Source organism: Anas platyrhynchos, chromosome 1, assembly GCF_047663525.1.
Source record: "Anas platyrhynchos isolate ZD024472 breed Pekin duck chromosome 1, IASCAAS_PekinDuck_T2T, whole genome shotgun sequence".
Classification (NCBI taxonomy): Eukaryota; Metazoa; Chordata; class Aves; order Anseriformes; family Anatidae; genus Anas; species Anas platyrhynchos.
The window spans coordinates 206482901-206508561 of NC_092587.1; the positions used below are offsets into that span (position 1 = coordinate 206482901).

Sequence of the window (25661 nt, forward strand, 5' to 3'; positions counted from 1 at the left end):
GGATCGCTGTCCCGGGAGCGCTGCAGTCTGGTTCCCTCCTCAGCTGCAAGGCTTCCAGCTGCTGCCCTCGAAGCTCACCCCGCTCTGTCCTACTGCCCACAGACTCAACAATTCCCTCTTGCTGCCTCTCAGGCTGCTGCTGCCTCCTGCCAAGCCCAGGCTGCATCCCGGAGACCAGGAGCAGCGATCTGTCTGTCTGTCTGTCCGCCGGACACACAACCACACAGCACTTTGCAGTCGCAGTACCAGTTGTTGCTCGTGTTGCCCAGAAAAGTGCCAGGTGCCAACCTCTTTCCTTCCGTCTCGCAGTTCCAGGAGGAGCAGCGCCGCAGGGAGATCGAGGAGCGCCGGAGGTTTCCGCTGGAGCAGCGGCTGAAGGAGCACATCATCGGGCAGGAGAGCGCGATAGCCACAGTGGGAGCAGGTAGGATCACTCACTGCTCTGCTCTCCTGCAGCTTCTGCTCCTCGGCGAGCGTGCTACCTCCTCGAGCCGTGATCCCAGCTGCTCCCCAGCAGATCTCAGCAGCCCACTGAGGCTGGGGAGGTCCTGCGGGCATTTTCTGGCTGGGAAAGAGCTTGTTCCTCATCACAAGAGGGGCTGCTGGATGCTTTCTGAGGCACGGAGTTCGAGCCCTTCCCTTCAGGATGATTTCTCCCCACACTAAGCAGGGTGGCCCAGGGGTTGCAGCTGGCCTCCAGGGGTTGCGCCGCTCACCGTTAGCATCTGCAGTCAGCTGCTGGCTGAAATACGGTGCCTGAACACGACGACACTTCAACATCTTTTTCCCAGGACCATTTGTCTTAAGAATGTTGTTCATTAATAATTCACGAGCAGTTCGGTACAGCTCTGTGTGCATAAACACCTCGCACACAGCCTGCTCGGGGAACCTTTCTGTGTTCCTTACAGATGTGGGACCGGGCTCCACGCAAAATACAAGCGCGTAGCTCGGTCACACTTCCCTGGCCATCACCTCAAAGGCCATTTTAGCCCCGTGTCCTGCCAGGAGAGTGCAGAAACCATCAGGAAGACAAACAGAGGGGTATTGCCCCGCTCTGCTCCCCCCACATCCAACAATTTGCAACCAGGAGCTCTTCCCACCTCCATCCTTCTGGGGGTGTTGCTCGGTAAATACTGACGATAACACTGAAGCAAAACTGTTGTCAGCAGCGTGTCCCTGCTCAGTCCGAGAGCCCTGGGGGCACATCACCATCCCCTGCCGGGAGCAGGATTAGCTCACAGGGCACACCACCAGCCTGTGCTTTAAAGCTGGGTGACTTACATCCCTTACCTCTGGCCAGGAGTGATTTAATCGCCCGGTGTTCCCTTCTCCGCACCGACTCCCACCCCTGGGCCACGTTCCCAAGCGAGGGTGCCGGTGCCTTTTTCTTGAGGTGTTTTTCCCGTGCTTCAAATTCCGAGTTTTCCTGCTAAAAATGAAATAAACGGGGTGAGTAAATGAGGAGCCTGGCCTCTTGTGGCTGTGCTGGAAGCATACAGCGGCGCGGTGAGGTTTGGAGGGACCGGCGGTGTTTGCTGTCAGCCCAGCTGGGGGAAAAACCAGAGCAGCTTTTAGGCAAACAGACCCAAACAGCAGCCTCGCGTCTCAGATGAGCGCAGACATCGCTCTGAGCCTAACCTCGTTATGCTAATCAATTAAATACATTGAGACCAAAGGGTGTTGGGCATCTGTAGAGCAGAGGGGGAAGCGTTCTGGCTGTCACTTCGCCTAGCGAGCGCCGTTTTGTCTCTCCCCAAACCCCGTGTGGGCTGCGGGGGGCTTTTTCCTTGCGGTCACCCGTGGGTGCAGCCTCGCAGCTCTCCGGGGCACCTCGTGTCACCCTGGGCACTGCAGCACCGTGGGGACATCACGGCCCTGAGCACCGTGAATAATTCCTCCAGCATCCCAGCTCAGTGCCCGAGCACCGGCGGGTGAGGTAAGAGGGTTGAGGTCAGCGAGCGCCGCGCCGTCAGGAGCACAGCGACCACTCCAGCCTCGTTAACAAAGCCGAGCCCTGGGTGATCTCAGAGCCCTCGAAAGAGCAAAAGAGCCAGCGCTGCTGCGAACACAACAGCCACCCTCTGTGTTCGCAGAGCGGCTGCGCCTGGGGGCAGCGGGACGGGCTAATTGGGAGGCTTTGATTAATGGGTAGTGCCTGCTTCTGACACAGGTGGTGTTTCTGCGCATTAAAGTGGCTGCCTTTATGGAGGTTTCTCTTATTGAATTATAGGGAATGTGCTTGATACCCCCGCAGCCTCAGGATATCAGGACCAAAAGGTAGCAGGAGAGTCTCCGTCCCCTCCTCCCCCCTTCCCTTCTGCCCCGTTTTGGCTGGTTTCCTTCAGGAAGGGTGAATTTAGAGACATCACTTTTTCTTTCAAGCGCTTCCTATCTCTCCGTGTAATTTTTTTTCCTCCCAGCTGTTTTTTGCTGCCACTTCGTGGACTCCACGTGCCTCCCGTTGGCGCTCGCCGACACGGTTTGTTGGCCTTGCTGCACGCCACGTCCCCAGATTTACCAAGCCCAGCTGATATGTTTAATTTATAACCACTGCCATAATTGAATAATCTGATTTAATCCAGCACTCCGTGCATAATCCAAACAGGCTCCAGAGAGGCTCAGCCCCGAATACAAAGGGGACAGGAGCTCGGGGTTTGCTCCATGTGTCGGGGTGGCAGCGGTGCACGGAGGCTGCAGCAGGACGCTCATACTGCCTGCACCCCCTGGGCACTGTCCTGTCCTTAACACGGTTTTCCTGAAATCAGGAAAAATCCACGGGCAGGTTGTTCCCATAATCCTGGGAATTGACAGGAGCCTGGATGTTACAACTGCTCCATGCAGATGAGCAGCTGAAGGGCTTACGGTTGTGTTTCCAGGGCACTCTCAGCAATTATTGTACTCCAAATCTGCTCAGCTCTTTGCTGGTTCCCTCGGATATGCGGAGGCAGCGGGGTGAAACTGCGTATCCGAAATATGATGGAGGAAGAATGCCTCTGGTTTAGAGAGAGCACTTGCCAGGCCGTGGGCAGGTAGAGGTGGGGTTGCAGAACACCCCCTCCAGCACTGATTTTCCCGTCCTTTTGGGTTGAAGCAATGTGCATCAGGTCTCTTCCTGAAATCGAAAAGGAGAGAGGAAGGAGAAGAGTACACGTCCCTCATTTCAGCGTGCGCAGGCACCTGTTACACCGAGGTGAGCAGTCCTGTGCCTCCTCTTCCTCCTCCTCTTCCTCCTCCTCTTCCTCCTCCTCTTCCTCCTACCCACAGGGGCACAGCCACGGGACGCGTGGTCCCGCGGTGGGTACGGACCCGGAGGCATCGCCCCCCGTGGCACCCTGAGCCCGGGCGGTGCGCGAAGCACCAGCGAATGAATTGATTTGATAAATGGACATTTATTACACTCACAAATTGGCTGAAACCAATTTCGGTCACATCAACCCCTGATAACTGCTAGGGTATTGATTTGTGTAAAGTAATACAGTGAATTTATCAGTTCAATAGCGAGCTGAAGGGCCTCTCGGAGACACAGCGCTACGGTTACGCCGTTACAGATGTCCGAAATAAAGTGGAAGCACTGCGGCCACGCTGCAAATGGCTCCAGAGAAGGAGGCCCGGGCGTCATCCTCAGCCTCTTCGCCTGGACGTGGGGGCTGAATTTCCTCATGAGATTTCGGCAAAGCGGCGCGACCTGCCTCTTTCCTGTTATTTCTTTATTTCTGCTCGGCAGCAGGCACACCGCAGCCTTCTGAACAGCACGCAGCCCCTGCTGCTGGTACCAGCCCTGGAGAAAGGAGCATTCCCCTGGGCTTCCTTCGCTCTGCCTGAGGTCTTCATCCCTTCAGACCGGCACCGATGTCCTGCTTTGTCCTAAAACAGCGGCTTTGTCCTAAAATAGCGGCTTTGCCCTAAAATAGCATCTTTTTTCCCTCTTGCTGAAGCTGAACTGCGCAGCGGCCAACCTTAGGGCTCGGAGGTGGAGAGCTGCCCACAACCGTGGCTGTGAGGCCTGGGGCCGCAGTGTTCCCTCTCCGTAGTTAACCAAAATCTTGCAGTTTTTCCCTGTCTGTGTGCTCGAATATGTCATAACTTCCAGGCTGCTTACAGAAGGGGTTTTACACCTCCTCGCCCCGCCGATCTAACCAACCCCCTGCAGACAACGGCGATCAGCACCTTCCAGCCGAGCCCCCGAACTGAATCACCAGCTCTCTCTTTATGGCAGGGTTTTATGGCGTGGTTTATATCACCGGAGCTGCCGTGGCTGAGCCTGAGCGTTCAGCCATAAAGCGCCGTGCCCTGCTGCAGAGGAGGCTGAGAACAGACAGCACTTAACCTCGCCGCCTTCGGACCGCTGAACGTGCTGACCCCGCAAGTGGTCAGTCCGTGCCCCGAAGCAAAAGTTTATTGCCTTTATTATCTTAGCTGAAATAGCTGCACAAATTGTCGGCGGTCGTGTTATTCCCCATCAATTTAAAACAACAAAAAAAAAAATGCCTACCCCTGGTATTTGACCTCCCGTTTGCTGTGATAAAGGACAAGGAGGGAGCACGTGCGCCTGGCCGGGAAGGGCAGGGCTGGGACACGCTGGATGTGCCCAGACCTCATCTGCCCCTGGGACCCCCACCAGGTCGCTGTTGCCCCTCTCGTTAGGGCATCCTCTCTGCTTTTGCCCTTCCCCTGACATGCCCGGTGCAGGGGACGTCCCCGCCGTGCACTCCTGCGCCCGCACAGCCACCGAGACACCCGGGGCAGGCTGGAGGTGAGCCGGGTCCGGATGGAGTCCAGCCCTGCAGCCTGGCTCTGCGCCCGAGCTAATTAAGCCTTGACAGGAGTCAGGACTTATTAGCACGGCTGAAGCCCTGGATAATGCATCCAGATCGTGTCCGGGCATACACGGGCAAGTCCACGTGGCATTGGGGCCGAATTTCCACAGCCAGCACTGTCCGAGCACGTCCTGCTGGGTGCTCCTGGGGCTTAGGAACCAGGGGGTGCTCACAGCCACTCACCCTGGCCCCCTGCACAGAGCTGGGGTGAGCTCGAAGCTTCAGGATGAGCCACGGTGCCCGGTGGGTCCCCTCCGTGCCCCGCAGGTCGTTAGGGATGCAGGCACGCTCCTGCTCTGCTGGGTAATCACCTCCGTTATTAAAACTCGCCCTGCGCTCTGCCTACTTGGGATTCATCTCGCTCCAGCCCCTGGAGCGCGCTAATTTTGTCTGCTAGATGAGTAGACCCGGGTGCTTTCTTGTGGAGATGCTTAATGACTGTGGTCAGGTCAATCCTCAAAACCTCTCGTTGTTAACCTCAGGAGATTGATTTTTCCTTGGTGTTTTCAGCCTCGCTCCAGGCTTTGTGCTTCCTCTCCTGATCCTCGCCAGGTCTTGTCGGCTTGCAGCCTCCCCGGCTCTCCTGCCCACACTCCTGAGACGTGGACACAGCACGGAGCAGTCTGCACTTCTTTTCCCTTACCCAACCAAGCAGAGTTTTTTTCATGGGCTCCCTTTCTTTCTCAGTTTGAGTTTCAGCACTCCCCATTTATCTGGGTGCGCTCCAGAGGGACAAAACTCCACAACGTCCCAAATCTGGGGACACACGGGCAGCTGGAGACCTGGGGCTGCGGGACCAGGACACTCTCAGTCCAAAGCTGAGGTCCCAGGGCACATTCTCATCCTGGGCTGAATTTTTCAGTGAACACCACGAAATAACTCAGGCTGTACCTCTGGTGTCTTGCCCACGTCGTGCCCCGCTTCCATCCAGCTGTGCCACAGCTTTGGGCTCTCTCCCAGCTCGGTGCTGGAAACACAGCTTGCAGCTCAGCGTGGCCTCCTCCTGTGTGCCACCACACAATTCTGGCTGCTGCAGCTTCTTGCAAAACATCACAAGGCTTTACAAAGCTCAAGGCAATCAATACAGCAAGAATAACTCTTCGGAAGAGCTGCAGCAGAGGCCGCATGTAAATAACGCCGATAAACCAGGGGGGGCTCGGTGGGATTCTGCCTCTCCCCCCGAGCAGCATCCTGCAGTGCCCCTGGGCTGCCTGCAAGGGCTCGGGGCTGCCTCGTGTCACCGGAGCCAGCCACCAAATCGTGTCCCTGCTGGGGCTGTGGCACTTTTTGTGGGTCCCTCCTGACTGCAATACGCGCTTGGTTCATCCAGGAGGTTCACCCCCCATCTTCGGTGAGGTTTGGGCACAGATCTGAAGCTGCTCCGAGCTCCTCCCAGCACCAAACAACCACCAGTTACAAGCTCCAGTCCAGCCCTGGGCTGCTACTGGTGTTCAGCTGCTAGGGGCTGCCCACCTCCCGGCCAGCAAGGGGCTCGGGGTGATTTCGGGCGGGCGTTTGGGGCCAGATGCAGCCCAGCAGCAGTGCCTGCTTGTCCCTTTGGGTTTGAAATCCTGTTCCTGGTCTCACTCAGGTCTGGTGCAGTGATTTTACTGGTTTGGTGGACGTGCCCCCAGTGGGACGGGCAGGAGGTGGCACACGCTCTGCGAGCCAAATCGCTGCGTATCCCGAGGGCTGTGGTGGTAATATTTGGGGAGAAAAACATGTGTTTCAGCTCCCAACCTCCCCTTTGCTTTTTGTAAAATTTTCCATGGGTATCTGAACCAGGATGCCCTTCAAAACTGCTTTTCCAGATGCTCACCAAGACAACTGGAGGCTCTCCCTTGCAAGCCACACCTCGCCTCCATTCAATTCAACACCGCTCTTTTTATTTGCATGCGAGGAATAATGCAAAAAAACTTCCCCAAACCTGCCTTTTTCGCAGAAAGGTCGCACTTGTGAGCTGGAAACCCAGCGCGCCGCCTGCACCCTCCCCTGCAAGCCCTCCCCGTTCCTCCCCGTCCCCCCCTCCTCGCCGTCTCCCTGGCAACACTGAGTGCACATCCTGGAAAACTTTATCCGAAATCTGCTCTGGGCAGCCTTCCAAATCCATGCTAACCTGATTAGGTGTCTCTGGGGCCTTTGCTGGCTAATCAAATTAGATAGCACTAATGGCAGCGAGGACTTTGAGTGGGTAGAGAGCAGTAAAACATAGTGTATACTTAGTGATAATTATACTTGCTTTTGTGGCATTGATTTATATGCCTTCTCCCCCCCCCTCCCATTTCTGTTTTTGTTGTGTTTAAATGCAGCCATTCGGAGGAAGGAAAATGGCTGGTACGACGAGGAGCACCCGCTGGTCTTCCTCTTCTTGGGATCGTCTGGAATAGGTAACAGCAGGGAGAGGGATGGGAGCAAGGAGGAGAGGATGGGATGGGCTGGAGCACACGAGGACACACGTGGGCACACAAGGACACACGCGGACACACATGGACACACGAGGACACATGCACACCCATGGAAACAACACATGAGGACGCTCTGCTAGCCTTGCAGGAGTCCTCCCAAGGGACTGTCTGCCTTAAAAGCTCAAGAAGGAGCAGTTTTCCTAACAGAAGTGTGAATTTAATGCCTCCACGGGTGGGGTAATAACAGCAACGTGCTGCCTGCAAACCAGCTCCCTGCTCGTCCCGCTCACGCGGGCAGGGATCGCTGTGCGGTGACGCAGTCGTATTGACACTGGTAATATTTTTTCCACAAGCACAATGAAATGCGACACGACAGCTGATCAGTTCATGAAATGGGCAAAATGAATTTTACCCGGAAAAAAAAAAAAAAAAAAAGGAGATTTAAAGCAACCAAACCGTGACATTTGAAACGACGCCGGCGCTTCCGCACCCGGCTGGCTCACGGGGCGGTGGGGACGATGCCGGTGCTGGAGGGGTTAAAGCACCTCACAGCACTAGCAGGCCGAGTATTAACTCTAAACGAGTTGCTATAAAGCAGTAGAAAAGCAGTAAGAAATGTTTTCGAGACTTCATTGCGCTGCTTATGGCAGGTCTGAAGGCTCGGCGATATAAATTGTCAGCTCTTCAACTCGCACGTATTTCCGTGAGGGTTTTTTGGCTGCTTTTGCTGCCGTAACAATGAGCATTGAAATGAGAAGGCAAAGCAGCTGATTTGAGAAATGAGAAGGCAAAGTGGCTGATTTTGAAATTGGATTGTATCAGGTGGGTATTTCATCTGGTGTAATGGCAAGCTGAAAAGACCAAATGCGTACAAACCGAGACACCTGATGTGCCGTCGCGTTTCAGCGGCTTCCCCCAGCAGTTAAGCACTTTAAAGACCGATATATTTATATATTTACAATACATATGTGCATACACACACACACATACACCTACATGCTCACACATCAGGCTCGAGGCCACAGCAACAAACGAAGTCACCAAAGCCGGAGCCGAACTGGGAGGAGGAATTCTGGCAGCAGCAGCGGTACCTGTTGGGACAGGCTTCCAAGCCCTGATGCATTTCCATTCTGGCAGCCCATTTGCGGTGATCTAATTAAGTGATCCCGGGGATCTAAGATTTATCTCCAGCAGCAGCACGCAGAGTGCAGCTGTTCCCAGGGTGGGGCCGATGTGTAATGCTGCTGCTGGGGGTGCTGCGTGCCCACAGCACCGCGGCTGTAACGCCAGCACAGCTCTGCCTGCAGCTGCAGCCCCTCTGGCTATGCAGGATTGTGCCTTTTTTTTTTTTTTTAGCTAGTTTGGTTTTTAAGATATGATCTTTTTATTTAGATGGTTGCTTAGGGCGTTTATGTGTCTGCTCTCTGCCCTGACGTGCCCGAGTGTTTATTTTGCAGTGTGCAGCAAACACAAAGCGCACGCCGTGCAGGTGGGGTGCTGGCTGCAGACACACCAAGAGGTGCTAACGTTAACTCAGAGCATCTCCCCCGCCTGCTAAATGCGGCTCCTCTCCTTTGCTGCTAATTCCAGGAGCTGCAACCAGCCCCAAAACGCTCCACCTGCTAAACCCAGCGGTTACATGCCAGTGGGTGGCAGCAGGGAAGCTTCAGGGAGGACACTTCTGGCTCTGGCAGAGCCTGGGTATTGAAACACGCAGCAGAGCTGCCCCTAGGACCCAGCTTTACCTGGATGGACAGATTGGGAGGACAGGGTCTTGCCTTTCAGGAGCTGCTGACCTGATTTACTCCATCCCTGATCGTTTGCAATCCTGGATTTTTATGCCAGTTGCCTTGTGTTGATCAAGTAAATAAAGAATGCCACGTTACCCTGAAATGCTTTATCTAGGGAGCAAAACCCACTGCACATGAAACTTGGAATAGGGTAAAGGTAGCAAAAATCTGCTCTAACCGCAGAAAAAAATCAGCTCTCTGCCCATCATTTAGGGATCACCTCCTAAAAACCAAGCAGCCAGCACTGAGCTCGCTTGCAGGGGGCTGGACAAGCAGCACGGCCTCCCTGACTTCTAACACCAGGCTTTTCTTTTTGTTTGACACAGGAAAGACAGAGCTGGCCAAACAGACAGCCAAGTACATACACAAGGATGTCAAAAAGGTAACGCCTCCTCGCTTTGTTGTTTGCCATTCGGAGAGCTCGGTGCTGGGACACGCTTGGTGCTGGGACACGCTGGGTCTCCTGGGCTGCAGCACACTTCGTGGCAATCCAGTGTGAGATCCGTGCACGTGAGCTGAGGAAGAGTTAAAAGGCAGCGTTCCCAGCCCAGGTCCCTGTCTGTGGTACTAAATGCTATCTGGAATCATAAATGTCAGAATTAATTTAACCCAGCCTCGTGTTCCCTCTTTGAGGTTGCGCAGGGTGTTGACACCCTGTGCGGTGAACACGTTTTTTTTTGCCTTTGTTCCTAATACCACCATAAATCGTTAAAAGGATGAAAATTTAAAAATCCATTTTGCTTGTCCCTGCGTGCACCATTTGTAGCAGTGTCCAGTACAGGCAGTGGAAATGCTGGAAATGACCTCGTGCCTGGGTTCTTAGCGCTGAAATGTTTGGGATTCCAGCACCAGAAGCTGTTCGTGGGCTTTAGTCTGCTATCCACCGGGCAGTTTTCAGTTAGGATGGGCTAAAATCATCTCCTTTGGCAGGGGACTGGTTCAGGGGTGCCTGCCTTGTCAGGCAGCAGGCGCTTAAGGCTGTGCTCCTCGACTCGCAGCCAAGCATCCTCTGCCCTGAGAAGCACCCGGCTTTCCTCCTCCGAGGGCTGGGGGAAGCGCAGAGATGGGAGCTGTGCAAACGGGGACGCAAGGAAACACGAGCAGAGCTGCTCTGGAAGCTGATATTAGATTAATTCCTCTTGCCCACATCCTCCAGCACAGAATGGACACGGGAAAATGACACACGGAGAAGGAAGATCAAAAGGAAACCGAGGCTGTAAAAGTGGCTGTTCTGGTTTCTTTTCCTCGTCCTTCTGTAATTGCCTTCCCGAAGCAATAAATCCCGGTCCCTGGGTCTCAGGCACCTCCACCCGAAACTCCCACACCTGGAACTGGTCAGTGCCCGGCCAAACATCAAATAGAAAAATCAGCTCCCCGCTAAATGCTGTGTTAATTCAATAGCACGCACAAATCGGAGTTTTATTGGGAATGAATCAGCTCGGCAGCCGGCGCTGTAACGAGCGGCGTGAAGAGGGGCCAGCAGCCCTTCTGGGCGCTTCGGGGGGACTCAGCTCTCAGCAGGAGCCGCCTGATTAAGAAGGAAGAAGCCATAACCGTCTCATTTCCATGCTGATGGAGAGGTTGTGGTGTAATGACAGCCGCTGACGTCCTCACCCAACCCGCCTTAGCACTCGTGGTGCCAGCGCTGGGACGGAGGAGCCGCAGCGCGAGCAGGGCAGAGCCTGGCACATCCTGGAGACGTGGTGAGCCTCGTGTCTGGGGCACCACGAGGGTGGGAGAAGCTGCTACACAGCTGCAGGGAGGTGGCACCGGTGGCTTTCTGAGCGCTGACCGCCTCGGGTGACTTCTGCGGGGCTTGGCGGATGGATAGTGTCAGGCTGGACTGCTCGAGGTGCTCTCCGGGGAAGGATTTCCACCAGAACTTCTCCTAGGGTTGATTTCTACAGTAGTTGGGGAAATACTTTGTTTTGTTGAATTTGGTTTCGATTCCATCTTACAAAAACCAAATGGATGGAGAGAGAGTAACAAAATATGTGGGCAGGTTTGAAATGAAGAGTTTCAGTCGCTCTGAGCTGCCCAAACTGCCCTGAATTCACACCACCACCACCCAGCACCCCCAAAACCAGCGTGTGCTGCACAGACACGTCCTCCTGCACGGTGCCAGCTCTTGGTGCCCGTCTCTGCCTGGCCTCCCACCTCCCTTGGCTCTCCCCAGCCAGTAAATCCATCATCTGGGTCTCTCGTTGTCCTTGGAGGGCAATGTTGGAGCCCCGAGGGTGTCCGGCAGCACCAGGTGGCTGCCTGGGGTGGTCTCACTGGTGCCGAGCCACACACCAGCAAAGGGCTCAGACCCACAGGGTGCTGGGGAATTGCTGGTGGAAAGGTCTCCAGGGGGATGCTGGAAGGTCGAGCTGCTCTGCTCCTAGCTTCAGCACCCAGCTGCAAGCCCAGAAATGCCTTGGCTGCAGGGAATAATCAGCTTTCCAAATACAAAAAGAAGTTTGTGTGGTCATCATGAGTTCTGTAACATCATCTCTTTGAGGGGATCGTCCATGAACCTCGTTTACCTGGGCTGTACGATTTGGGGTTTTGCTTAGTTTTGCTTTTACATTGTGTTCTTCGTGGGATTTGTTTCAAAAAAAGTCTCAGCAGCAGTAAAATCCATTTTATGTAGCAAATTGTGAGCTATTTCAGTCCCACTTCTAGCCCCCAGCCCTGGTGACCAGCAGGGTGTTTCGATGAACCTCGGCCAGGGGCAGTGGGATCAGTTCCTGGCTATTTCCCTCTTCCTTCAGAAGAAGTCCTAATATTTGCAGTGGATTTATCTGGCCGCTGCCTGCCTGCAGTCCTGGGGAGCCACGAAGTGAACACAAGTGTGCTCAGCCACCTGCCTGCTTCTGGAGAAGCCTTCCAAATGTAATGAAACCGGGGGCACATTCATCAAAAATCACTTTACGTATTTATTTCTCTTCCAGGGTTTCATCAGACTGGACATGTCGGAGTTCCAGGAGAGGCACGAGGTTAGTAAATGGGCTGTCTGGACTTCCAGGGGTTGCAGTTCTGAGTTTAATTGGTAATTCAAACAAATCGTGCCAATCCCGCCGTTCCCCGGCGTTTCATCACTGTCCGTGGCGGTGCTGAGCGCCTCCCGCTGCCTCTGAGCGCGGGCAGAGCTCCTGGCTGGAGGCCTGGCCGTGGCAGTGGGCAGCCAGGACTTTTTTGAGTTCCCTTGCCAAAAAACGGGCAGTTTGGTGTGCCAGATGAGGGTGCAGGGCACACAGCAGGGAACACGTGGCAGCGAATCTGCAGAAACGTCCCCTGGAAGGGGTTCAGCGCTGCAGTGAGCCCAGGAGAAGTAGCACAGGGAACTATGGACCAGAAGGGGATATTTTATATTTTTTTGCTGGCTGTGGGCACAGACCTGGGCTGATCCCACGTAGCCTTCAAGCTCTGCTGTGAGGATTTTGCACTGACAATAGCAGCACCTCCTGCTGGCCCGGCCAAGCCCAAAATCCTCCAGGAGAGGTCCGTCCCCTCCAACTCCAAAAAGCAGCAACGTCCCAGCTGAGACTGCGTAAATCTGGTTTGCAAAAAAATGCAAATTTAAATTCTCCTGGTGGCAGCGTAGCTCCCTTGTACAGTGCGTTTCCAAAGCAAGGAAGTAAGGAGATACGGGGAAGAGAAAATTCAGAATTGCCTGCAGCTGGCCTGATAGATGGCTTGTCGGCGGTTCTGCTGGGGACCTGCGCTGGAGGAGTGAAAAATGCATAAAAATAAAGCCATGGTGATGACTCAGTGCAAAGGAAGAGGAGCTGGAAGCGGCGGTGTAAATGTAAGATATAAAACACCGTGCCCTGACAAAGACAAGAGGCAGAGCAGAGGGAAGAAATAAAGTAGAGAATTGCAGCCAGAGCAATATAAATTTTTCAAGCAAACAAGGATCAGGAGGTCAGCCCAGGAGACAGCATCCTTTGAAGGAGCCTGGGGAGCCTCACGTAGCCACAGGCGCTGCTAAACAAATGAAATGAATTAGCTGCCTTCAGCTAATTCCTGCTGGAGGGTCCCTGAGCCCGCGGGAGCCCCCTCACCTCTGCCCGAGAGCCCCCGGGAGAGGGCAGGGAGGCTGCAGCAGCGCACGGCTCCGGTTCCAGGGGACGAGGGCGTCACGGCTGTCCCCAGGCTGCATTGCTGGGCCAAACGGAGCCGCCTCGAAAAGGTAGGTGGCTGTGGGCACAGCTTTTGGGAAGCAGAGCTGAAGGTGTTGGGGCTCCTTTCCCCTGCCAGCCCGCCAAGCACCACAAGGGGACGGTTGTGCCGGCACGGCGGCACGAAAGGCTTTCGGTGTTCTCCGACGATAAAACAAAACCACGACAGACCCAGCACCAGGCTGTGCTGCGTGGAGGAGAGGCAAATAGTTTGTTCCACGAGGACTCACCAGTATTCTAAGGGTTTGGGATTTTGCTCCCAGAATTTCACCTGGGTGAGCAGCCCACAGCTGGCTCTGCGTGTCCGGCGTCCGCCCGAATCAACAAACTGATCAATAAATTGTGTTCCTTTCAACTTGGTGTGCTTAAAGGACTTCAGGTGCACCCAGAGAGCCAGGTTGCTTCAAGCTGAACACCAAAATCCCCTTGTCATTTCTGCAGAAGCAGTTCTGCTGCCAGGAGCACTCTCCTGTCTCCTTTTTGAACCTCATTTAGAAGTCCCGGTGCTGAGCAGTAAGGAAGTTGGCTGTGGGTGCAGGACAAATACTTGCACTGTGGCTGCTGCCCAAGCTCTGGGAAAGCCACCTACCACCTGTGGTCCTTCAAATTCTCTCTTAAAAAGGCCAAAGGGCATTGAAATGGGTCTTTGAGAGCTGGGGGGGGTCACTCAGACACCGCTTCGAAGCGCAGGGGCTGTGCCTGCAGGCTCTGGGGCTTAAACCCCTGTGTGAGGCATTTGCCCAGCAATCATTGATCTGAAATTTTCACCAAATTGTGCCTTTTTCAGCTGATCTTGGGGTACCTGGCATGCGATAGATGCCACAAAGAACACGGAGCACCTGTGTCTGGGTGCTGAGCTGCTCCGTGCCCGCGAGGGCAGCTCCTGGCAGCGCACGGATCCCCTCTCACGTGTCCTGTCCCTTCCTCCTAGGTCGCCAAATTCATCGGCTCGCCGCCCGGCTACGTGGGCCACGAAGAGGGCGGGCAGCTCACCAAAAAGCTGAGGCAGTGCCCGAACGCCGTGGTGCTCTTCGACGAGGTCGACAAAGCCCACCCAGACGTCCTCACCATCATGCTGCAGCTCTTCGACGAGGTGAGGCTGGCACAGAGTGACAGAACTGGAGGGGCTGGAGGGGACCTCAAGAGATCGTTGGGCACAATCCCTCTGCCAAAGCAGGTTCCTTAGAGAAAAGCTAGAGTTGGAGCTTGAGAAAACCTGGGGTTGGTGTGAGGGCCGGCTGCAGGAGAGGTCTGGAGCGGGGCGGAAGCGCTCCAAATCAAGAGTCACTTCCAAAAAATGTGAGCCAGCCAGTCAGGCCACGGTAATGCCGGGAAGCAGCATCACGCTGAGGTCTCGTGGTGGAAGAAATGACATCTTCAGGAAGAGAAAAAGCCAGCGATGGGAGGGGCAGGAGCTCGAGCAAGAAGCCCAGGGATCAGATTGTCCCGTGTCGCTGGGAAGGCACGAGAGCAAAGTCTGTGCCATGAGGACACCACTAAAAACCCTGGTGACAGCAGAGGTGGGCAGCAGAGGGCAGGAACACCAAGTGCCCTGTGGCTGCCCACCAGGGTGGCACGGGGAAAACCTTTTCTGAGCACCCAGGCACGGGTCGGGTGCTGCCACCTCATCAGGAAAGCACGGCAACCTGGGCACTTCTTAACCATAATGAGCCGTGCCTCGTTAATTGCTGCTCTGGAGTTGGGGTTGGTTCATTCACGGCGTTCCAGGCAGCACGTGAGTCATCTCCCAGCCTTCCTCCCCCAGATGCTGGCTCTCCCCCTGATCCTGCTGGCTGTAGGAAGGAGAGAAATACTCGCCGAGGAAGGGCGCACAGGCAGTGACTTCGGAGCCCCTTGCACGAGCTGGTGGGAGCCGGGGACAAACGCGTGTCCCTGGAGCAATCCTGGGACACCAGGACACAAGGGGGCTGTGCTGCATCTCCTGCTGCACTCTCAGCTTGTTGCACACGAGTTTTTCCCTCTTATTTTTAAGGTCCCAGTCTGTCCGTAGAGGCGAACAGACTCCAGAGCGATGTGCTGGGAGGTTTTGGGGAGTTTAGTTTTTCTTTTAAGGATTAATAACACAATTTTTTCTTGCATAGATCATCACAGCAGCAGCTAAATGTGAAATCAATTCCTGTACCACGCACTTGACAGGGCAATAACCCAAATGTTAATCTCAAGCACCCAACAAGGATTTGTGTCATTGTGCTGGATATCTGCTGCTGGAGACATATCGAGGAAAGAAACCGCCTGGGGAGCTGCTTATTTTTTTCCTTATTTTTCTCTCTTTTTTTACTTTATTAATCAAGAGAACTAGTACTTCTGAAGGGTTCCTGTGCAGGTTTGGTGGGAGGAGCGCTGACCCCACAGCCCTCAGCAGCTCCCTGGGTGCACGGGGAGCCCTGCTTGGGTTTGTTGGGGCTGTCCCAGGGGGATGGCTCTATCTCTGTCACCTCTTGCTGCCCCGGATCCGTGCTTGGTTCGTTCCACGGGCAGAGCCAAGCAGTTATTTCTGCAGGGTTATTTTGGCTTGGCTTATTTTCGGTAGGGCTCCTAGCAGTCTGTGCTCCCACGTGGTGCTGCCAAACCACCACAAAGCTCACTGCCCCTGCCTGGCCCAGCACCGGGGGAGCTCCCAGGCGGCCACAGCAGCCCGGGGAGCTTTGAGCTGATTCCTCTGTCCCTCTGGTGAGCACCCAGTTGTGGCCAGTAAATACCAGTGAATACCACAGCTCTCATCGCAGCCAGCCCAGCACCTGCCCGTGTCCTTGAGCATCCCTTGGACAGCATCGGGACCAAATCTCTGGGGACCAAGGGGGCTGTGATGCTTTGCCTCGTGTTTTGGAAACGTCCTGGGGCACCCACTGACGCTCATGCTGATTTGGTGCCGTTGCAGGGCAGGCTGACAGACGGCAAGGGGAAGACCATCGACTGCAAGGATGCCATCTTCATCATGACCTCCAACGTGGCGAGCGACGAGATAGCCCAGCACGCCCTGCAGCTCAGGCAGGAGGCCGTGGAAATAAGCAAGAAGAGGATCGCAGAAAACTTAGGTACTGGGCTTTGCACGTCCTTCTCCAAACCCCTAAAGAACCCAGCTCCTCCCTAAGGCTGCAGGTCCCTGCTGCAGGGATCAAACGCCTGCCCTCATCACCACGAGGCCTCTTTGAAAGCCTCCCTGCAGCATTCATCGTTTATGATCACGTCCTTGAGCGATTTGTCTTTGCTTGGGGCTTTCTAGCCCACCTCTCAGCCCACCCCACCCCGTGCTCTCTTCCCTTTATCTGCTAATCCTTTTCTTTCTCTCAGGACCCTTCCACGTGCTTCCTCGGAAACACCGTGGCTCCTCCAGGTGCTCACATTAACGAGGAATAGTTTAGTTCTTTCTTAATTCAGCTAAAGGTAATTAGGACTGAGCTTAATAGATTTTACTTTGCCTTTTAGTGACAGCACAAGCCCCACACGAGGGTCCTGAAGGAAATTGCCCCCAAGCAGGTCGCAGAGGGAGGACGGAGCAGGGTAAGGGCAGCCTCTGACAGCCCTGCTGAAGGCACGGGGTCTCTGGATGCTCAGCCCTGCAGTGATAACCCCGTAGCACCAGGAGGCCACCAGTAGGGCTCCAGTGCCCTAAGGAAGGACAGACAGCAGTGCCTGCAGCAGGGCTTTCCCCCTCTCACTCCGAAATAGGGACAGGTTTGAGCACAGACACTGGCACAGGGAGCACGAGGAAGCGCTGTCAGCATCGGGTGCTGCTGTGCCTGTGCAGAACCACACTTTTCTCACCCGTTTGGTTCCCTTTTTCCCTTCCATGGGGTACCTGGCAGCCTGTGCCCTCCTGCACATAGGCAGGGCTTCTCTGCTCACCCGTGGAAATGCCCGAGGAGCTGTGGTGTGCGGTGTGTGCTGCAGCCAGGAGCCACAGCTTTCTGCAGCAGCTCCATGGACAGCAGGAAAAAATGCTGGGTTTTGGCATCGAGTGTATTTTTCAGCTTCTCTCTCACTGTCTCTTCCTTTTTGCTTTGAGAAGCGGATGCCAAAGCTGACTTAATTCAGAATCTTTAAACTTCAATCAAACTAGGTAAAGGACAAAGCCTTGCCTGCAACTGAACTTTCAAGAATAACATTTTAAAATGCCAAGCACTTTTCTCCTAAATGAGGAAAGCATTGAATTTTAATTTCTGGAACTGTACGACAGACAGCTGCAGTGAGTGAAAGGCAGCGAGAGAGCACAGCCAGAAAATGCATTTTGATCAGGAGCCCGGCCTCAATTGAGTTTCGCAGAGCTCCTTGCGATTTGCAGAGCCCTTGGCTTGGAGGTGCTGCAGGACGCAGCGGCCGGGAGGTCAGCCTGAGTGCCTGGCTGGGCAGATAAATGGAAAGATAGAGGGAAGGAGCTGCTTCCGCCCTATCTCCCCATCTGTGAGTGAAAGCAGCAAAAATTGCAGGTGACAAACCTCAGCGCTGCCTGTGCTCTGCTCTGCCCTCCCCAGCTTCTCTTCCAGAGGCCCCGTACGCAGGCAGAGCGCTCTGCCCAATCCCCTCGGTGGCTCAGGGATGTGAAAGGGGCTGAATCCTATAACCCAGGACCCCCAGCTCCATTTACCCCACTGCGCTGCTCGTCCTCCCCGTGTGGCACAGCAAAATCCCCACCCAGGATCTCTGGAGCACCCCCATGAGCCGGGATGGGTGCTGAGAGCCCCCCCAGCCTCCCAGGGGAAGGGGCAGGGGGACTTCAGAGCACACAGCACCGTGCCTGGAAGCCTCCTGTGCCACTGCTGCGAGTGTCACAGCTCCACCAAGGCTGCGAATGCAGGAAAGGCTCTCGGCATCCAGCCTTCAGTGGTTTTTTTCTGCACTGCTCGGCGTCACAGCCTCCTACCCAGAGCACCTTTCCCGCGAGGGATCCCCCCTTGTGTTAAATGGCCCACGAAGTTACACGCCTGAAGGTTTAGGAAGGGAGCGAGGCAGTCAAGACAAAGAGAAACGTGCCGTGGGGCTGCAGGAAGGTAAAACCTGCGCTGAAGCTGGCTGTCAGGGCTGGAGCTGGGATTAGAAGCAGGGCTGCCAGACCCTGGCTCCATCTGCAGTCAGTGGAGGGAAGTGGTCCCAAAGCCTGAAGCACACTTGTGCCCCAGGCTGAGCGTGGGTTTTGCTGCTTGCTGAGGGGCCCACGGGCTGTCCTCTGAGCCTAAAAATCTGCCACAGCCTCCCCAAAACACCCCCGGGTGCTCCCTGTGCCTCCTAACCTGGGCTGGTTCTCATGGCCCAGCCACCGTGCGGGTTTCACGGGGGCCAGCGGAGGACTCCTGATACCCAAAATCTGCTGGCAGGCAGCTCTTGGGGTGTAAGGCACTGAGAGGAGGCAGAGCAGGAGCTCTGCTGCTGTCCAAAAGTAGCAGTGAAATCACTGAAGGGTGCACAGGGCACACCCACGGCAGGGAATTGGGTGCAGGAGCCCCACAGCACCCACCAGACGTGGTTTGTGGCACGTGGGGAGATTTGGGGTCTCACATTCCCGTGCAATCTTCCTGTGCTGGCTCCTCCTCATGCAGCTCTGCGTGTCCTTCCTCCCCTACCCTCACCCGTGTCCTCGTGTCCTTGTGTCTTTCAGAGGACGTGCAGGTGACCGAGAAGATAACCATCTCCAAGCAGTTCAAGGAGAAGGTCATTCGCCCCATCTTAAAGGTAGGGGGGGATTGGTTTCAGGGCTCGTGTTTCAGGTGTGCTGAGCTTTGTTCACCGAGTCGTTCCGTTTAAGCACCGTGCCCCTCACCAGCTGCCTCCCAGATGTGAGATCAGTGACACCACGTTCATTTTCAGGCACCCAGAAGCAAGGTCAGGGCCTTGCAGAAATAGATAGCAGCATCTCTCTGCTCCCGTTGTAGTGCAACCGTGGGAGACTGGAAGGGGAACACGGGCTGGGAAGTGCTGGGGTGGGGTTTTTGGGGGTCCTGCGCTCACCCTGGGCCACAATCTGCTCAGCTTCTGGGCCAGGAAAGTCCTCCTGCAGTGACACGTCCCCCTGGTACCCCCGTCTATCCCCTGAAACCCCCGTCCATCCCCTGGCACCCCTGACCTGCAGCCCTTGTCCCCGCAGGCTCACTTCAGGCGGGATGAGTTCCTGGGGAGGATCAACGAGATCGTCTATTTTCTCCCTTTCTGCCACTCGGAGCTCATCCAGCTCGTCAACAAGGAGCTGAATTTTTGGGCCAAAAAGGTAAAATCCCGTCCGTTGCTCAGAGACAATTGCTTTAGAAGGAATTTCTCCTTCACGAGGAGGAGGAATTCGTGTCCAAGCCTTCATCCTGCTGTTGCAGAAGCATCATGAGCATGTGTTTGTGCTGTAGTTGCCTTCCATGGGTCAGCAGGACAGTCAAATGCCTGATGTCTTGGCACATGGAGTGCTCCAGGTGGCCAAATAGGATTCAGGGAGGCAATTTTGGAACCTTTTTGGGCACCAACAGGGCTGAACTCGGCTGAGCTTGGACACAAGGACATGCAGCACCTGTGCTGCCCGTGGTGTCCCGGCTCCCAGCTGCTCGAGGAAGGGATTGGGGGCACTGGGGATGCTCAAACACCCCGATAACATTTATTTCCTTCTCCTCCTGCCTCCGCAGGCCAAGGCGAGGCACAACATCACCCTGCTTTGGGACAGGGAGGTGATGGACGTGCTAGCTGACGGCTACAACCTGCACTACGGGGCTCGGTCCATCAAGCACGAGGTAAAGCACCAGGACCAAGCTGGCCTCGGCCCCGCAGGGGGCACAGGAGCAGGGGCAGTGCCCCCACAGCCTCCCCTCGCAGCCCTGCTCTGCTTGGGGAGCACCAGGAGGCTGCTGCTTGTGTCTGTCCCACGAAAATGTGGCTGCAGGGCTCGCAGCCAGGATGCTGGTGGTCAGGGGGAGGACACATCGCTGCCCAGGGGTGGGAAGGAGGGCGGCACGGCGCCCCCGGGGATATTTCGGGGTTTTATGGCAGCTGCTTTTTCCTCCTCCAGGTCGAACGGCGCGTTGTGAACCAGCTGGCAGCTGCCTACGAGCAGGACCTGCTGCCGAGGGGCTGCACCCTGAAAATCACGGTGGAGGACTCGGACAAACAGCTGCTAAAAACCAAAGACAGCTCAGCCCCCGGCGCGGAGAAAACAAAGATGCCAACCCTGCGGCTGGAGATCGTGGAGAAGGACAGCAAATCCCGAAAACTGGACATCCAGGCACCTCTGAACCCAGAAAACATCACCTACTTCCTCTAGGGCACGCCGGGGCTGTGCGGGTTGGCAATAAAATACCGTCAGGCTCGCAGTGTGCCCCGTGGCCGCGTCCAGGAGGGCAGGAATCCGTCCCAGAGGAGCTTGAGGTGGGACAAAGCTGCTCCTGCTGCCTCTGCTCCTCTGGAGCGGGACGTGGGCAGGCAGGCCCCGCAGCATCAGGCTCTGGGAGGGCACAGAAGGCTCTGGCCGTGGGCTGGCGAGGCGCCGTGCAGCCACGGGGGGACACGAGGGTGAGGGGCAGGGGGATTTCACTGCAGAAACAGCAGAAGAGAGAAGGTGCTGGGGGGATTTAAAAACAAAAAAGCGGATTTCTGACTGTACGGGTGCTGCTCGGGCTCGTCGCTGCCTGAAGATGGGAATTGCTGCAGGGATTGGTTTTGGGGGCTTGGACTGATGCTGCACGGGGGTAGGACGGGGCCGAGCGTGTGACAGCTTCGTTTAAAAGCCACCAGGCTCTCTGTACCTCGCCTGCTTCTGGTTATTTATTGCAATAAACGCGGCGTGCACACGCCATGCTCTGCCTCTCACGCAGGATGCGGGGGGCCGGGCAGAGCGGGGTGGGGATTGCCCGGTAATGGGATCGAGGAGGGAGAGACACAGCCCTGGGGGGGCTCCTGCAGGTCCTGCTCACCCCGGGGAGGCACGAGGAGCACCACGAGGAGCAGCACCCTTCCCACAGCCTCGGTCACTGCTCGGCCACCCCATGGGGCGAGGAGCCCGGTGCCGAGGTCACCTCCCTTCCCCGACCGCGTCGCCGCGGATTACCCCGCCGGCCGGTGACGTGCCACAGGCACGTTGGGAAGGGGAGGAAATTAAATACAGGCGGAAATCAAACGAAATAGCCCTGCGGAATTAATAAGTCGCAGGCCCTGGGGCACGGGGACAGTGACGGATGGGAGGTGGCAGAGCCCCGGGCTTGCCGGGGACGGCGCACGTGGACCAGGAGCACCCACCCTGCTCCAGCAGGGACAGCGGGTTTGGGGAGCCCACTCAGTCCCAGGGTGTGCCAGGACCAGTGCCTGGGGCTGCTGGAGGGGCTCATCCCAGTGAGTTTTTGGGGCTGAGCTGCTGAGGCAGACGTCAGAACCAGGACACTGCCTGTCCGTGGACTTGTTTTGTCCCTGGCGCTCATTTTTTAGGGGCTGCAGGAAGTTTTATGGGGCTGCCCTGACACCTCCAGCCCAGCCCGGACTGTCGGAGGCTCCAGGGGACACCCACCGGGTCCGGCCCCACTGTGCCGTGCCTCTGTGAAAAATCGATTCCGTGACACCGTGCGACTCTGCCAGGCCATGTTAAGCCAGGCTGTGCCGTGCCACGCTGTGCCGTGCCACGTCAAGTTGTGCCGTGCCGTCCTGCATCGCCCTGTGCCGTGCCATCCTGCTCCATGCCGTGCCAAACCGTGCCGTGCCGCGCTGCACCAGCACCCCAAGGAGTGGAGAGCCAAAAGCCCCGCCAAGCAGGAGCATCACCGGCCCAGGCTGTGCTGGGGAGGTGAGCGGGGCCCTCCCCGATTGTTTTATTTGTTTTTAATTGTGTTTGAGGAGAGGAGCTGGCGTGCCTCTAAGCAAACAGCAGAGGGTTAAAGGGCTCCCTGTGACAGATCAAATAAATGTGCCATTGCAGCCGGTCCCAGAAACAATAAAACCAAGGCAGGATCTGGAGGGGAGAAACATCAGGCTGTGACGGGAGAAATTCAATTACTGCCAGCCTTCAGCCCCGTGCCGGGCTCCTAATTCGATTAGGGGCAGGCGAGCTCCAGCGCGCGGAGGGGCCTCGGCGCGGCCCCGACTCGGGGCTTTGTCACGGGGAACAAAGCAGCGGTGGCCGGGGGCCCGCGGCACCGCGGCCGGGCGAGCGCAGCACCGGGCGAGCAGCCCAAAATTGCAGCCCTGGCTTGGGAACCAAAGCCACGGTGCCCATGGTGCTCACAGTGCCCAAGGTGCCCGTGGTGCCCACGGTGCCCACGGTGCCCGCGGTGCTCACGGTGCTCACGGTGCGCCCAGCTGCCGGCTGCTGGCACCCACCAGCGCCGTGGTTCTCGCTCGGGCACCGCTGCTGGTGATGGTGGGGGCACAGCACGAGGTCTCCTCCCCGCTGCCCACCCTGCAGCAGCTCCAGCCCCTGCACCCAGCTCCGCGCTGAGCTCTCGGTGCAGCCCCGGTGTCACCACAACGCAGCCGGGGCTGGCACCGAGGAGCAGCGGGGACAGAGGGGTTTTGCACTGAGACCCTTCCCGGAGCACGGGTGTGGGTAAAGCTGGTGCTGGAGACCCCCTGAGGCCCCGCAGTGCCTCCTGTTTCACGGGGACCCCGATTCCTGCGTGCTGACAGCGGGGAGAACGGGCACGGAGCCCTGGTGCCGTGCGTCCCGCAGAGCCCAGCCGGGCTGGGGGCACGGGGAGCCCCCATCCGTGCTGCCGGGACCCCCTGCCCACCTTCCCGGGCCAGGCTGACCCCTGCACCCACCCTGACCCCTCCGAGGTGCCCACCCTGAGCATTGCCACACGTATTGGGGTGGGGGTGCTCAGCCAGCGCGTGGCACTGGGGATGTCACCCCCCCCTGCCAGCCCCAATTCTCCCTGCACCACCATCAGATCACCCACATCCCCCCAGCTCCCACAGCCGGCCCCGAGCTCTGGGCTCACCGGGGCCATGGCAAGGTGGGGGCACCCCCGGTGCTGCCCCAGCCCCCCTTTGTCCACTTTCTCCTCTCCCCCTTCATCCCCCCCCCTTCATCTTCCTCCTCCCCTCCCCCTCATTCTGCCCCTGGCTCTGGGTAGCAATAGCAGCAGCTCCTTGCGTGGCAGATTGCTGCCTAATTAGTTTAGAGGGAAAACTTAATTGAATTAACTTTTTCACAACTCCAGCAGCCTGACAGTTGGGGCTCTCTTTCACCAGCCAGCCTCCATCTCCTTGATCTAATTAACTTGTTTAGCAACCTGCCCGGGTCCGGCGCCTGCGCCTCGGCCAGCGCAGCTGGGGGCTCGCCGGGGGGACTGGGCCACCAGCCCCCCAGCCGGCCCGGCCACGGGACACGGGGTGCCCCAGGGACCCCCCGACCTGGTGGAACAGGGGGCTCCGGGATGATTGGGGGCTGTCCCCTGCGAGGGGAGCGTGGCCACAGGTGGGGCAGCGGCTGTGGGGTGGGACGTGGGGCAGGGTGTGGAGAGGGGCGTGGGGCAGGATATGGGGGAGAGTGCAGGGAAGGACACGGCACGGGGCATGGGGAAGGGTGTGGAAGAGGACAGGGGACAGGACATGGCACAGGACATGGCACAGGACGTGGCACAGGACATGGCACAGGACGTGGCACAGGACACGGGGCAGGACATGGGGCAGGACACGGCACAGGACATGGCACAGGACGTGGCACAAGACATGGCACAGGACATGGCACAGGACACGGGGCAGTCACTGGCAGCACATGGTGCAGGATTTGGGGAAGGACGCAGGGCAGGACACGGAGTGGGACACATCCCAGGCAGCCCCAAGGACATCAGGGGCCAGCTCCTGGTGCCCCACGTCCTGAGCTGGTGCTGCAGGGGGGGGTCAGGATCCGACCGTGCCTTACACCAGCGCTGATGCTGCAGCCCCCCTCCACCCCCCAGCTGGGCAGGGGGACACAAAGCCCCCGGCCGGGTGCAATTAGACTTTTAAATCCTCTTTAGTGAAAGTGTTTGTCTTGAAAATGTCCCCAAATCCCCCCAAATCCCCCCCCCAGGTGCCTCTGAAAAGGGGCGAAGCCTTTACCTTGGACGTTGCCATTCAGGGGTGCCCAGCGGGGCGGTAATGAGGCACCGCTGGAATTCAGCCGGGTTGCAAATTTTGGGGGGGGGGGAAACGGGCAGAGAGCCCCCGTGGATGGGATGGGGAGGGGGGAACCCCTCACCCCCTGCTGCCCCCCGCCCAGGCTGAGCCCCCCCCGAGTTTCAGCCACCTTGGCCAAAATCCGGAGCAAGGGGATGGGCGCAGGCTGTGGCTGTCGGGGGGATGCAGGATGGGGCCCGAGGTGTTTAATTCGGGGCAAAATGCCCAAAGAGGCCTCTGCTCGGCCAGTTGGCCTGGGGAGGGTCCAGAAATGCAGCCCCCCCCCCAGGATAGCCGGGGCTGGAGATGGGCACGAGCCCCGTAAGAGCCATGGGGCACCGGCTTGGTGAGCAGGGAGCCATCGCCCCGTCAGTCTGTCTGTCTGCCTGTCCGTCTGCAGGGCATTTGGGGTGCAGGGGTTGTGCTGGAGGGGGGGGCACGGGGCTGGGTTCAGCCCCCAGGGCCAGGTGGGGGGTGACCTGGTGGTGCTGGGCCGGGCACGGGGGTCCTGGGGTCCCCTCTGGGGTCTGCACGTGGGGGCCGTGGGGGGCTGGGGGCCGGGGAGGTGCAGTGGGATGGGGACAGGACTGGGGGGGGGGGACAGGTGATGGGGGTATGGGGATGGGGATGGGGGAGATGGCAGGGGCAGGGATGTGGGGAATGAGGATGGGGACGGGGACGGGGATGGGGATGGGATGGGGATGGGGATGGGGATGGGGATGGGGATGGGGATGGGGATGGGGATGGGGAGGGGATGGGGATGGGGATGGGGACGGGGATGGGGATGGGGATGGGGATGGGGATGGGGATGGGATGGGGATGGGGATGGGGATGGGGATGGGGATGGGGATGGGGATGGGGATGGGGATGGGGATGGGGATGGGGATGGGGATGGGGATGGGGATGGGGATGGGGATGGGGATGGGGATGGGATGGGGATGGGGATGGGATGGGATGGGGATGGGATGGGGATGGGATGGGGATGGGATGGGATGGGGATGGGGATGGGATGGGATGGGGATGGGATGGGATGGGGATGGGGATGGGATGGGATGGGGATGGGATGGGATGGGATGGGGATGGGGACAGGGACATGGACGGGGACGGGGATGGGGATGGGGATGGGGATAGGAATAGGAATAGGGATGGGGATGGGGACAGGACTGGGGACGTGGTGATGGGGCCGGGGATGGGGACGTGGTGATGGGGACGTGGCAATGGGGACAGACTGGGACAGAGATGGGGCCGGAGTTGGGGACAGGGATGCGGTGATGGGGCCGGGGACAGGAGCAGGGATGGGGCCGGGGATGGCTTTGGGGACACGAGTGGGGACGAGGCCGGGGCCGCTCCCCGACGTGCGCCGCTGCGGGGCCGGGCCGGGGGCTCGGGGAGGGCTCCGGGAGGGCT

The 25661-nt window shown here is 57.5% G+C and overlaps 1 protein-coding gene across 2 annotated transcripts in view; it reads left to right on the top strand.

The window, feature by feature from the left end:
* Positions 1-20961, top strand: part of CLPB (ClpB family mitochondrial disaggregase) — a 61674-nt gene extending 40713 nt beyond the window's left edge. Inside the window, exons 7-17 of one of the 2 annotated variants that reach the window (XM_038172102.2) lie at positions 310-424; positions 7127-7204; positions 9339-9394; positions 11949-11993; positions 14110-14271; positions 16078-16234; positions 16626-16700; positions 18793-18866; positions 19279-19398; positions 19799-19903; positions 20179-20961. In XM_038172102.2, coding sequence (XP_038028030.2) covers positions 310-424; positions 7127-7204; positions 9339-9394; positions 11949-11993; positions 14110-14271; positions 16078-16234; positions 16626-16700; positions 18793-18866; positions 19279-19398; positions 19799-19903; positions 20179-20430 — 1239 coding nt within the window. In that variant the 3' untranslated portion in view covers positions 20431-20961. The remainder of the gene's footprint in view (positions 1-309; positions 425-7126; positions 7205-9338; positions 9395-11948; positions 11994-14109; positions 14272-16077; positions 16235-16625; positions 16701-18792; positions 18867-19278; positions 19399-19798; positions 19904-20178) is intronic. The other variant, XM_038172103.2, reaches the window with a different exon arrangement.
* Positions 20962-25661: the final 4700 nt, after the last annotated feature.